The sequence below is a fragment of the Elephantulus edwardii genome, unplaced genomic scaffold (genome assembly GCF_000299155.1).
Source record: "Elephantulus edwardii isolate Elephantulus edwardi_28Jun2011 unplaced genomic scaffold, EleEdw1.0 scaffold00288, whole genome shotgun sequence".
NCBI classification, from domain to species: Eukaryota; Metazoa; Chordata; class Mammalia; order Macroscelidea; family Macroscelididae; genus Elephantulus; species Elephantulus edwardii.
The window spans coordinates 1,457,757-1,472,182 of NW_006400038.1; the positions used below are offsets into that span (position 1 = coordinate 1,457,757).

Here is a 14,426-nt window from a genome sequence, read left to right on the forward strand (position 1 = left end):
CCACAGACTGGGAAAAAAAATTGGTAACGATATATCAGATAAGGGACTTATATCTAAAATTTATAGAATACTTGAGCACCACAACCAGATAAAGGTAAACAAGCCAATTGAAAGATGGACACAGGATGTGAACAGACACTTCACCAAAGAAGATGGCGACCAAACATAATGAAGAAGTGTTTAAAATCCCTATCTCTAAGAGAGATGCAAATCAAAACAACTACGAGATACATCTCACTCCAGTAAGAATAGCAAAAGTCAGCAGAGCAGCAAACAGCAAACCACAAATGATGCCGAAATTGTGGAGAAACTGGAACCTTTATTCACTGCTGGTGAGAGTGCAAAATGGTGCAACCACTATGGAAGGCAGTATGGGGCTTTTCCAAAAAGTTGCAAATAGAAATACCATTTGACCCAGCAATTCCACCACTGGGAATGTACCCTAATGAAACCAGAAGTGACAGCCAAGCAGATATATGCATACCCATGTTTATTGCTGCTTTGTTTATAGCAAAGAGTTGGAAACAACCCTAGTGACCATCAACAAATGAGCGGATAGAGAAGCTGTGGTATATTCACACAATGGAATGTCATGCAGCACTGAAAAACAAAGTACTCATGAAATATTACACAAAATGGGTGACCCTGGAGGACATTATGCTGAGTGAAATATCTCAATCACAAAAAGACAAATACTGCATATTGCTACTGTTATAAAACATGACTGACATGGGGTTTGGGGGGGAAAGTGAGTGAAGAGGGGATACGAAATGTACATGGCATTGAAACAGAAAAGGGAGAAAGCTATATAAAAGGGATATATGATTAGGTATTATTGGCATGGCAAGAGTCCAGAATACGATCTGCATAGTAAAGTAGTCTGGGGCAGGGGTAGGGGGGAGGGAACACTGTATAACAATGAAAGAACTATTTTTTCCAAAGGAAAAAAAATGAACTGGCTGGAGGGAGGACAGGGAGAAAAATGTGCAACAATGAATGAATGGAAATTTAAGTTCTTTATAAACTTCCATTAAAATATCAATTTAAAATGTGGTCTTTACAAAAAAAGAAAAGAAATTAAGAGACATATTTGCATGGGGAAATCTGCTGGTAGGGGCCTCTCCATGGTGCTGAGATGACAGTGCAATTCAATTCAAAGACTAAAATGCACCTGTTCCAAACCATGGTCTTTGCAATTAATTCCTATACTTTTGAAAGTTGGACAGGGAATAAAGATGACAGAAGAATCAATGTCTTTGAGTTGTAATGTTGGAGAAGAATACAGAATGTCCCATGGACTTCTGAAAGAAAAAATAAATGTACTAAGAGAAAGTGCAATCAGGGTGCCTCTTAGAGACAAGGCTGGTGAAACTTCCTTGGAAAAGGGAATCATGCTTGAAAAGGTAGAAGATGAGCAAAAGAGAAGAAGACTCAAAATGATGGATCAACACTGTAACAATGGTTTCGAATATATTAGGAATGGCATGGATGGCACAGGATAGGGCAGGGTTATTGTAAGTTGTACTTGATTCATCGCAACCTAAAATAAGTCTTTTCTGATGATGAATCAGAAAAATAATCCAGTCAAAGTTTGCCCTTCTTATTCGTAAGGAATATTTTGTTGTATTCCTTCAAAGATTGTGTGTTCTTATGGGAATCCATGGTGTATTCGCTATTCTTTGCCAAAGACAGTGGAAGTGCATCTTGAGTTCCTCTTTCTTCCTTTTTTATTATGCAACGTTTACATGCTTATGCAATGTTTACATGCATATGCAAAAAAAGCCCCTCATGATGCATTGGTATACCATGAGAGGAAGATTCAGAGCTGAGGCTGAGGCTCTGAAACTCTGAAGGGGTGTAGGCTCTCCAAGATAAGGGCAGGATAAAAAGTTTAAGTCCTTTCAAGAATCATAAAATAACCAAGTAGATAAAAGCTAAATGTGTGTTTAATAAATTTCAATAGGAGGAAATGGACCATGTCAGATTTCATCCAGTGAAGCACCACTCCAACTTGAGAGGTGAATATGGAGTATTAACATCTGACAAGGGTCTTATTTCACTCTCAAGGCCACACTGGCAGATGAAGATAATTGTCATTTGAAAGCAAGAAGGTAATTAAAGCTGAGAGAGGGTGCTGGACATGTCTAAAGCCACAAAAGTGCTCCTGTGCAGGACTGAGCTGGGCCCCCTCAAGTGATGGCCAGCTCTACCCTCTCACACTTGTTCTGATTCCATCCTCAAGCAGGTCTCTGATAACCAGGTGCGAGAAGGAAGTCAGTCCTGGAGCTAATTATGTTGAATTGCCATAAAAAGTGAGGATGGAATTAGATCCAAAGGAGACATACAGAGATTCTGGGGTGACAGCCTAATATTGTAATAGTTATGGAAGAGGAGATTTATGAATATTTCTGTCACCTTCTGATGTAGCTGTTCCTTTAACAAATCAGCTCTTAGATCCTGTGTGCCTTGTGTGTGCAAGGACTGTCAGGTTACCAAGGACTCCCCCCTGTAATGCCTGTTCTAAATGCAGGGCTGAAAATTACATGGAACGAAATGAAAACCTTGACATGGACTCTTAGTGTGGGGAGAAATGGCATAAATTCAGAAGAAAAGACTGGGACATTCAGAATGTAGATATGAGTCAGTAAAGAGGAGCCAATGAAGGTTTTTATGTAAAGGAATGTCATCACCAGACCCATTATCACTTTCATCCTCAAGACAAAAGTTGCTGTTAAAGAGCACCTACTCTGTGCCAGGCCAGTACGCAACACTGCAAGCACAAACACATACACATACAGCTCTTACTGTTGTGTTATTGTGGTGGTTGTCAACATAACTGTGTAGACCTTATGAACAATAGTTCTGAACCTTGCTGTATCCTGAGCCAACTGCACCATCTCTGACACACCTGACCCATTTCTACAGTCATTGCGTAAATCCATCTCATTAAGAATCTTCCTGTCTTATGCTGATCCTCCACCTTCCAAGCAAAATGTTCTCCAAGAACTGGCCCTTCCTGACAACATGACTATCTTTGAGGCCAAGAAGCACCTTGGTTTCACCTTCTCCAGGACAGATTTCTTTGTTTTCTTGGCAGTCCCTAAGATATTCACTACTCTTCTCCACCACCACAACTCAAAGGCATTGATTTGTCTCTGTCATCCATCCTTAGTTACTGTTCAGCTTTCAGATGCATAGCAAGCAACTGTAAAGGCTATGGCTTGGATCAGTCACACCTTAGTCTCCAGACTGACATCATTGCTCTTTAGCACTCTGAAGAGGTCCTTAACAGCAGATTTTCCCAATGCAACGAGTCTTTTGGTTTCCTGAGTGCCGGTCCCAGATGTTGATTGCGAATCTGGACAGTATCCCCTTGCTGTGTTCAGAAAACAGTTTTTGGTTTAGATATAAGTGTAAGTTTTTCAGGAGCACAATTAACTGATACAGACAGTCAAATGTCTTTGGATTGTCAATGAAACAAAAATAGACATCCTTCTGATATTCTGTGCTGTTAGCCAAGATCCATTTTACATCAGCAAATATATCCCTGGTGCCCTGGCCTCTTCTAAATATGTTGATGTTCTCTGTTTTTGTATTGTTCTAGCTACTTTTGGACAATCTTCAGGAAAATTTTGCTTGCATGTGATAATAATGATACTATTAATTTCTGTGTTCTGTTGGATCACCTTTTTGGGGAATGGGAATAAATATGGACCAGTCAGTTTGCTATTTAGCTGTCCTCCAGATTTCTTGACATAGACTGGTGAGCATGACCAGGGCCACATCTGGTTGTTGGAATATGCCAGTTGATATTCCATACATTCCTGGGGCCTTATTTTTTGCCAATGCTTTCAGAACATCTTGAACATCTTTTTTTAAGCATTTATACACCACTGAGGTAAATATGAATAGTCTTTTCATTTGACAGGTGTGGAGGCTGAAGCAAAGAACCTCACAGGGGCAGAGCCTGGGTCTGCACGCACATCTCTCTGAATTTAGTTTACCCATGACCTCGGCACTCTGCAGGTTTTTTGTTTTCTGAAATACCCTGGGCAGCATGTGGGGTGGAGGTTAGAAAGCCATCAGCATTTAGTTTAGTGATAACATGCATAAGGCAGATCAATGTAAAGGAAGAGAAAGGAGAACCAAAGGAGGGGGGAAGGTCCAATCAGCAGCTAGGGAAGGGAGGATGATGGAAACAGGGAGATAGGAACCTTAAGAAAGACAGGCCAAAATAACAGGGCTGGGTGATGGAGAGGTCAGGTAGGATTAAGGTGGAAAAAGAACCACCTCACAGTAGTCCTACAGGATCGAGTGAACGTGCTATGCAGACTTCCAAAGCTGTAAATCTTTATGGAAGCAGAGTCCATGTCTTTCTTCTGAAGCTGATGGTTTTGAACCACCAACTTATCAGCTACCAGCTAGCACTTAACCACTGTACCACCAGGGTTCCTAAAGGAACATCTCAGCCAATCAAACCGCTGTTATGCAGTAAATTCTGACTCATGGGGACCCTATAGGATAGAGTAGAACTACCCCAAAGGGTTTCCAGCCTGGTAACTTTTACAGATACAGCCTACTTCATCTTATCCCCCTGAGGCAAAACCTCAGAGCAGCTAGCAGGCTTGAACCTCTGATCTTTTGGTTAGCAGCTGAATTCTTTGGCCATTGTGTCATCAGGACTCACAGGATCTGACAGCTCGGAGGGCTCCCAGGTCTTTAGACAGCATCTCCTGAGAAGCAGTCAGAGTGGGTGGCCAGATGCCGTGGGCTGTGAGGTGAAGATGGAACCTGCCGCATGTAAACGTACTCTTTCAAGAAACATGATGTGAAAGGAAGGGTAGGAAAGAGGTCTAAAAAAGGGGAGGTGGTGGAAGAAAGGGTTGTCTGCCAGGTTGGAGGTGGAGAGAGTCATGAGTGGAAGGAGAGAAGCTAAAGAGGCTATTGTGGAGAGACCCCAGTGGGAGCTCCCAGGGCTGGAAGGGGAGCACACTGCACTGGCCAGCCTTCTGTGCTGATTTCTTTCAGGCTCTGACATGGCTCAGAGGATGCAAGAGTAAGGCTGCTCACTGAGAGGGCTGTGGTCGAAACACCTCAGCTGTGTGAGGCTCAGAAACCTTACAAGGTGGTTCTCCTTTGTCCTTTGGGGTTATGGAGTCCACTCACCACCTATGGCTTTGGGAGTTTGTTCTACATGTTTAGTGAAATGAATGAATGTGACTTGATAATGAAGAAGTTCTTTGCAGCCTTTCCCCCTTTCTTTCCTTCCTTTTCCCATAAATATTAACTGCACACCTAACATGTGCTTGCTTTGTTTTCTATAAGTATTACAATGAAGACAGTGTACATCTGTCTTCTGATTCTGTTAATGAGACATTAAATGAAATGCACATAAATATATGTGTGTATCCGTGTATATCCTATGTCAATACTAAGAATCACTAGGCTCGCGGAACACTGATAATACATTGAGTGCTTTTAATTATTTGCTCATTAATAAAAATCCAAATCAGTTGCTGTTAGTCCTGAGTTAAGGTGTGTGCTTGCTGGTCCCTTCTGCAGATCTGAAATCCTGGGCACAGGGAGGTGAGGCTGCTGGGTCAAAGACAATCTATATACTATAAAGCAGGTGATCCTAAGTTGTCTGTCTGTAAGCTGGTAAGAGCACACTGTCCTGCCTGACTGTTTCTCCAGGAGCCCCTCCGATGGGTTTTGGAGACTATAAATCATTATGGTGGAGACAGCCCATATTTCTCCTGAGGAACCCAGATGCATTCAACCTGTTTGGGTTGGCAACACAACTCACCATGGACGGACTTTGCCACCAGAGAGGTGTGGCTGCTACTAGTCTGAGCAAGGCCTGCAGGAGGCCACACACATTCTTGGGTGGGGATGGGGGTAGGGGTGGTGGGTGGGCCTGGGGGTAGAGACCAAATCTAATAATTTCAAAGCGAGGTTCCTATATAACCAACATTGGCATCACCCAGGAGCTGGATGTGAAAGCAGAATTCTCACAGGATTCCGTGATCTGTGTCTGCATACTCCAGGTGACACTCACGCACATTCAAGTTGGAGAAGCCTGGGCTTGAGCCACTTCTGCTACGCCAGATAGGAAAGTGAGGTTTGAAAGGGTTGGAGAGTAGAGGGTGGCACGTCAAGGTTTGGTGTCTGAAACCTGTCAAGGTCCAGGTCTGAAGGGAAGGAAGCTGCCCTCCCATCTTAGGAGCCTAGGGTGGAGACCTATCACACCTACACCACTAAATGCTCTGCGCGCGCAAGGTGCTCCAGGCTGGCGCGGGTGGCGCGGACGCCCTGAGGGACAGTGCCGCCGCGTCCGTGTCTCCGATCCCGACCCAGCCGTCCCTGTCCCCGTCCTAGTCCGCGAGCGGCCCGGCCCCTCAGCTCCACCCCCTCCGTCCCTCCTCCCGCCCTTCTCGCCTCCTGAAAAGCCAGCCCGCCCGGGGCGGTGGCGCAGAGCCGGCCGGCGCACGAGGCAGCCACCGCGGCCATGACGGTGGAGAAGGCGCTGCCCTTGGGCGGGGGAAAGGCGGCCGAGGAGGCGCGGGAGCCCGAGGTGCCCGGCGGAGGCAGGAGCGCGGCGCCCGCGCGCGAGCCGCATGCCAAGCGCGACAAGGCGGTCCACGAGCGCGGCCACTGGAACAACAAGGTGGAGTTCGTGCTGAGCGTGGCCGGTGAGATCATCGGTCTGGGCAACGTGTGGCGCTTCCCCTACCTGTGCTACAAGAACGGTGGAGGTGAGGCGCGCGAGGCTGGGGGCGGGGACCCAGGCCGCGGGGCCCCGCCGCGCCTGCGTCCCTGGCCGCCACGCACGTGGGGCACCCCGGGCATCGCCTGCCTGGCTGGCACGCACGCTCTGCTGCGCAACCGAGAGTGCCACCTGCTTGCGCCCAGGGACTTGCCAGCCAGGTGCGCTGGTTCCCAGTTGCAGTGGTACTGAATGAGGAGGCAGGATTCCCTCCTTCCCCCACCCCAGATTTCTTTGAGCCTCCCATCTTTGAGTAGAAGCTGGCCTGAGGGAAAGGATACTCAGAGCATCATCAATGCAGGCCTAGGATTCAGAGCTTCCTGACATATCAGCCACCACACTAAGCCTTGCTACATCCTCCCTTTGAATCCTTCACCTTCACCAGGTGGGCAGTGGTGACCCAGGTGGATTTCTGATACCAAAGGACATGAGATTGTACCACAGAGACATATTTAGGTGGATATGTCTGTCAACTTCCCTAGAATGAATATTTTGGGCCTCTCTGGCAGAAAATTGGCACCAAGCAGTTTCTTGCCCTGGCTTTATAGTCACTGGCAACAAAAAACAAGCATACTGATTTAAAGTTTACTGAGAGCTTGCCAAGGGGAAGAGGCACGGAAAAGAAGGTGATGAGGGAGTAACTGTTTCTAATGGCATTGCAAATTCAGTTTGTTTGAAAAGTGTAGTCAGGAACTCCTAGATTTCCCAGCTGAGTTTATTGGCCCAAAACTTCAGGAGCCTCCGGATTATCATCTTAACAGGACAGCTACAAGCCCGTGGCAGGGGCTCTTGTCAAACCCAGTGCAGTGCCTTGGTGCCTTTAAGAGAAAACTGTGTATATTCCACCCCTGTCTTCACTAGACCTTTCAACTCTCAGCAAACCCTGAGCCTCACAGACGGTGGCTCCTGGGTGGCTGACAGAGACTTGTGTGTCGGAGCACAAGAAGGGCACTCTTGGGCCCAGGCCTTTGAGACATTGATGCCTCAGGCACAGGCTGCTCCCTTCTGCTCTGGGCTCAGAAGAAAAGTGGTTCCCAGTGTGGGTAGCTGGGCAGAAGAGGGGCTTAGTGAACTGATCCCCAGTGCTTCCCTGTTCACCCAGAACTGAAACCTGTCCTTGGTTGATGCAGTCTTTATGAGGAGTGATATGGTTTTAACTTTTTAGTAAGCAAAAGCCATCCCTAAAAGCAGAAAGCAGTGTGATGTTGAGTTAATTGCAAATCCTGTCACAGATTTTTTTTAAAGGTTGTAGTGAGTCAAGTTTAAAAATGAGTCACTTTGTTTTTACTCTAATTTGTCAGGAGCCTACACTTGGCACACAAATATCTTGGCGTGGTTGAGTTTGTTATTTTAAGGATTACTGAATTTGAGAATAGATAGGCCAAAGAAATTTCTGGAAAGTATTCTCTGTTTGGTTTTTGAAGATTCACAGGTGACTTACAATGTGTTAGGGAATGTATTACAGCTTGCTTTACCCACTTTAATTCAGAAGACAACATGTCCCTTCTCCCTTTCACATGCTTTTTGCCATTTGATATAGTTGGGGAGCTCTGTTGGTGTAGTGGATAGGGAATTTATTGCCACCCCAAATATGAGTGGTTCAAATCCACCAGATGCTCCAGGTGAGAAAGATAGACAGTCTTCTCCTGTGTGACTTAAGCTTCTGAAAACCCAGTGAAGGGTCAGCAATAAGTCAGTTCTGACTTAATAGCAAGGAGTTTAGTTGGAGTATCAACTTACTAGAAATTAAGCTGCTTATCAATTGTTTGCCTTTTAAAAAGAACAGCAAAAACTACATAGTCTACATAGTCTGGCTCATAGATCCCAACAATAGTTTAAAATTATTTATTAACCAATGTGAAACCTTGAAATAGTCTATTTCCCAGAAATACTAAATGTTCAAAACCCAGAGATCTGGGTTATCAGACTCTTACCAGGACTGACCAAAATTATTGCATCCTTGTGTTTGGAGTGACTTCATTTAGCAGAAAGCTATTTCCATTAAAACCTTCATTTGTGAGATTAGATGTTAGGATTAGCATGTGTTTCTAGGCTTTCTTTCATACTGTGACTAGAAAGAGAAAGATTTGGTGAAATTGCATTGTGGTGGTAATAGTCCCTTCAGTTTTCTAATTGTTTCAAAAAAGGCCCAGGAAACGGGATTAGGTTTTGACGTAGGAGCACTGCAGCTTAGGGTGGCTTTTCCCCACACAAGTTCACAGCCAGCCTTGTTGGTTGATAATTCCTGCAGTCTTCTTACTGCTCATCACCATGCAGGACCCCAATACCTGGTATGTTCAGCATCACTCATTGGACAGATGCCTCAGAATGCCTTTCTTTAAGGGAAAGATTATCTGCAGGACTCTTGCAAAGTAAAGAAAAGGGTCTTGATGAAGGAGTCTCCTTCAACCAGTCCTTTTAAACTTATTTTAGAATAAACAAACAGAATTATTAAAGCATGGCCACATTGTTATCTTGGTCATGTGATCTCTCAAGGAAGTAAGTGGTGCAGGTCGACTGATAAGAAAGTTAAGGACTGAGATGGAGACAATCTTCTTAAGGTGGCCGAAAGCACAGACCAGGCACACCTTAGCCGACCCTGGTCTTCATGATGGGCTCTTGACTGCAAACTCGGATAACATTGTGTCTTACTTGGATTAAGAAAAACAAAATAAAAACAAATAAAGCTTTGAGGTGACACCAGCTCATAGCAGTCTTGTGTGTCAGACCAGCACTTTGCTCCATAGGACTTCAGGGGTTGAGGTTTCAGAGCAGCTTGCCAGGGCTTGCTTCTGGGCTCTCTGGGAGATGTTGATTTTCCAGGCTTTCATTGCAGTTGAAGTCTGCTTGTAGTGGTCAACGCTCACCTCTTCCCCTTACTCTTCACTCTTGCAGGGGCGTTCCTGATTCCCTATGTGGTGTTTTTTATTTGCTGTGGGATACCTGTGTTTTTCCTGGAGACCGCTCTGGGACAGTTCACGAGTGAAGGTGGCATTACGTGTTGGAGGAAAATCTGCCCCTTATTTGAAGGTAAGTGTTGAGTTTATCGAAGAACAAACGTATGCCCAGGAAATGTCACACTGTTGAAAGTTGCTAAGGGATGTCTTGAGAAGCTGGAGGAAGACTCAGGAGTGCTCTCTTGACTTTGTCTGCTCAGGTATTGGCTATGCAACACAGGTGATTGAGGCCCACCTGAATGTGTACTACATCATCATCCTTGCGTGGGCCATCTTCTACCTGACCAACTGCTTCACCACCGAGCTCCCCTGGGCCACGTGTGGACATGAGTGGAACACAGGTATGGCCCTGAGTGCCTTTGCCCTGGGCGGCTCTGCACCAGGTGACTCTCCACTGCTCCTTGTTCTCAAGCTCACCTTTCCCTCAGGCCTCTCTTGTCCTGTGTGCTCCATTTCTTCGGGTGACCTCCCAGAGAGGGGAGTCAGCACTGAACCTGGTCCAGGTGTGTTCTGTGAACTATATGGTGCTGACCCTCTTCCTCGTTCCTCCTTTTCCTCTCTTTTGTATTTACCTTCCCTTCTTGTCAGTTCATTTCCATTCTTCTTTCTTTTCCTTTTCCCTTGTCTGTCTTTTTCTTCTGTTTCTAATTCCTTTTGTTTCCTTCCCTAGTTTTCTTTTTTCTTTCACTGACCACTCTTGGTTTTTTCTTTTGGGTAATTTTTTTTGGGTCACACCTGGCAAAACACATCACTATGTTCACATCGCCACACACAAACCTTGTGCATCTTCACCCAACGGGCAGAAACAAGCACTGGCTTGTGCACCACGTGGTGGGGGACAGATTACAGCCCACAGCAGCCCAGTGTCTCCTCACCTGCTCTTCATGGACAGTCCCCGAAAACTGAATGCGCATCTCTCATCCTCACCGGAAGACAGGAGGAGATGCTAACAGTGCCGATCTAGACAACTACACCCCACGCTTACTGGCTTTGCTCAAATGATATAGAGGCAACAGCACCACAGCTTCTTAGTGACAACATTAAGTCACACAGAAAAACAGGACAAGATGAAACCAACAAGTGGACAAAATATAGAACCAGAAAATCTTTCAGAGGAAGAAATGCTTTTGCATTTTCCTACTAAGAAGTTAAAAGGAATTCTAGTTAAGTCCCTTCAGCAGATTGAGAGAAAGTTAAAAGGAAACTACAGACAAACCCAAGAAAAACATAGGTAAAATACCAGAAGAGTGGTTTTTTTTAAAAAAAAACAAACCTATAAAATGTATTAACAAAATAAATGGAAAATTAGAAGCCATACAAAACCAGCAAATTAAAATCCAGAAGATAAGATAAAATATTGGAAGGACAAAAGGGTAGAGCTGAATGAATTACTGGAACACAAATTAGGGAGAGCTCTGATGGTGTGGTCTGTAGAGATTTGTGAGGCTAACCGGAAGGTAGTGCCTGAAATAAAGGGTGGAGTAGACCTGTGACTCCACAGTAGACAGGTGGGCAGTCCCTCCTGTGTGATTTCAGCCTCAGAAAATCTTCTGGAGTATTGGCTATGAGTTTCAACTCAACAGCAGTAACTGACTGATCTTAACAGTAATCTGTTAGAAGAACAATGAGAAATAAAAGAAGGAAAATGAAGTGAGCAAAGGTATACATAAACAGTCTACAGAATGGACTATATATTAGGTCACAATGCAAACCTTAGTAAATTCAAAAGCATCATAATGTTACAGAGCATCTGCTCCACCAGCCACACCACAGCACAGTGATACACCAGCTCCTCCCAAGCAATTGACAAGTCTCTGAAAACATGCTGGACAGATGGTCACCTAGGAGTTGATTCTGACTTGGTGGCACATGACAATAACTCCTCCTGTCACATCCCTCATTGTCGCTCATCACACATTGTTGCCAGGAACTGACTCATGGCTGATTCTCCAGTGAATTTTCAGAGGCTGTAAATGAACAGGAGCAGACTGACTTTTCTTCCACGGAGCCACTGGTGAATTTGAACTCTCAGAGAGATACTGCCATTGGGTTAGCAGCACTACTGTCTATAGACTATGCCATCAGAGCTCTAAATGAGGACCACTCATTTAGAATAAGTTAAAATCAATTAAGAACGTTTGGTAGTCAGAAAATATGGCTTTGGCCATAGAAATGAAGCTGGGAATTGTATGATAGAATTTTTGTACAACCAATTACTTACAATAAAAAAAGTATAAATGGCTTCTATACACATGGATTTCACTTGACAGAATACACTGGAATCAAATTTACTATGTGGAAATAGAGAGTGAAGAAGCTCAGCATCATCAGAATCAAGCCAGGCGCCAACCAAGGAAGAGACTGTCAGTTGCTAATATGCAAATTAAAATTGAAGTGGAAGAAAAGGTAAAATATAACTTTGGGAAATTAGAAGGTCATCAATAAACTGAGTTATGAAGATGACACAACCTTGCTTGCTGAAAGTAAGGAGGACTTGAAGCACTTGTGGCAGAGTATCAAGGAATGCAGCGTTCAGTATGGTCTGTGTCTCAATATCAAGAAAACAAAGATTCTTACCACTAGACTAATAGGCAACATGATGATGGATGGAGAACAGATTGAAACTGTCAACTTCTTTTTACTAGGATCCACAATTAACACCTTTGGTACCAGCCATATTGCACTGGGCAAGTTTGCAGTTAGAGACCTCTCCAAATTACTGAGGAGTAATGATGTCAGTTTTTGGAAGGAAGAATAGCATCCACTTCCAAAATAGCTTGCCTTCAGAAACTCTATGAACTTAGAGAAACGATGAAAGTTATACAAGTATTCAGGTCTTTTGTTAATAGGGTCATTATGAATTGTCTATGACTTGATGACACTTAACAGCAACAATGATGTCAGTTTGAGGACTAAAGTGTGTCTGATTTAGGCCATGGTCTTCCTAGTCACTTGTTATGTCTCTGAAAGCTGGACAATGAATAAGGATTACAGAAGAAGAATTGATGCCTTTGAGTTGTGGTGTTGGCAAAAACATAAATATGTCATGGAGAGAGTGCAGCCAGAGTGCTCTTTGCAGGCATGCTAGGAGAGGCTATTCCTTGGAGAGGGACATGATGCGGGGAAGGGTGGAGGGTCAGCAAAGGAGAGGAAGACCCTTGACCCGGTGGATTGACATGGTGACTGCCACAATGAGCTCTAGTGTGTCAGGAAGTGTGAAGATGGTACAGGATGGGACGAGGTTCAGATCTGTTGGGTTATATTTGGCTCAACAGCACCTAAAAACAGCAACAACAAAAGAAAGGAAACCCCTTTATGAGACAGGTTAACATACAAGTCAGTCAGGCATTCTGAGAATGACACAGATTCAGGCAAGGGTTTGTTCTGTTGTTGGAGCCACTTTGATGAGCCCAAACTACAAAACCCAAAAGCTATCTACACATATACTACAGTTCATCCATATTTCATCATCATTCTTCAAAGAGATGGGAGGGAAGAAATCATCACGTTTATATGGATAGGAACACGACCTCTGGCAAGAGAAACACTACTGAAGAAGAGAGAGTAAGAGGCCTTACACTTATTCATCTGAAAACTACTGCATAGTCACAGGAGACAAAGTAGTCTGGTTTGAGGACAATAACAAATAAATAGACCAATGGAACATACCTGAGAGTCCACCTACGGACAGCTGATCTTTGAAATCCACACAGTGTGGAAAAGAGAACGTCTTTAACAAACAGTGCTGGAAAAACTGGGTTTCTATTTGCAGAAAATGGAAACAGTATTCTGACCTCACACCATATATGAAAAATAACTCAAGAATGATCCAGGACGTATGTGTGAAATCTAAACTCTAAAGATCTTTAAAGGCAAAATAATGGAAAACTTAGATTGAGTTTTAGGAATCCTATGAGGTAGTTTTCTTCTGTCACAGGATCGCACCTAGCAATAACCAGAAAGGACATGAGCACTTCCAAAGTCCTTGGCATCTGGTGTAGGAGGAGGATCCTGCCCCTAGTCTGGGAAGCTCACACATATCAGCAGTGTGGAGAGAGGCTGGCAGTGCTAGGCACAGGGATGCCTGCATGCAGCCATCTGAGACCCTGCCCTCAGGAATTTGCAGAGCAGTGGTCAAAGTGGCTCCAATGCAGAAGGGCCCTTGAGGCCAGGGTGGCATGCAGTGCCACCACTGAGGAACAGGGCAGGAAGCATTATCCATGGCAAAGGTGATGGAGCCTGGCTTGTCTATTCCAAGTTCTACTGCTAATGGCTGGATGGCTGGAAGTGAGTGAGAGGGGGCAAATAGGAACCTCTTGACTATTTCTGACCTTCAGTATCCTCCTCCTTAAATAAAAGAAGGCGATTCCCTTGAAGCGAATCCATGGTCATTAAGTTTCACGAAGTTGTTCGATAACTCCTTTGGGATGAGTGGGATTGCATGAAGGAATGATGAGGAACCATTGATTCTTCACTTCCATAGGCTCAGGACATATCATCAGTCTCCCTGTCCCTTGTAATTAAGGGAAACTATTCCTATCCCTTAGGTCATTGCAAAGACAGAAGAGGAAGAAAAGACCAAAATGGATGTCAGAAGAGACTCTGAAAATTGCACTGGAGTGCAGAGAAGCCAAAGCACAGGGAGAATTCAAGATACTAAAGAGTTGAATAGAAGATTTCAAAAGGCAGCACGGGATGACAAA

General features: G+C 44.4%; 1 protein-coding gene across 1 annotated transcript in view; it reads left to right on the plus strand.

Moving 5' to 3' along the window:
* The first annotated feature begins 6,449 nt into the window (after window positions 1-6,449).
* Window positions 6,450-14,426, plus strand: part of SLC6A11 (solute carrier family 6 (neurotransmitter transporter), member 11) — a 229,931-nt gene continuing 221,954 nt past the window's right edge. Inside the window, exons 1-3 of the mRNA XM_006900542.1 lie at window positions 6,450-6,755; window positions 9,662-9,796; window positions 9,924-10,064. Of these exons, the coding sequence (XP_006900604.1) occupies window positions 6,509-6,755; window positions 9,662-9,796; window positions 9,924-10,064 (523 nt within the window). The 5' untranslated portion in view covers window positions 6,450-6,508. The remainder of the gene's footprint in view (window positions 6,756-9,661; window positions 9,797-9,923; window positions 10,065-14,426) is intronic.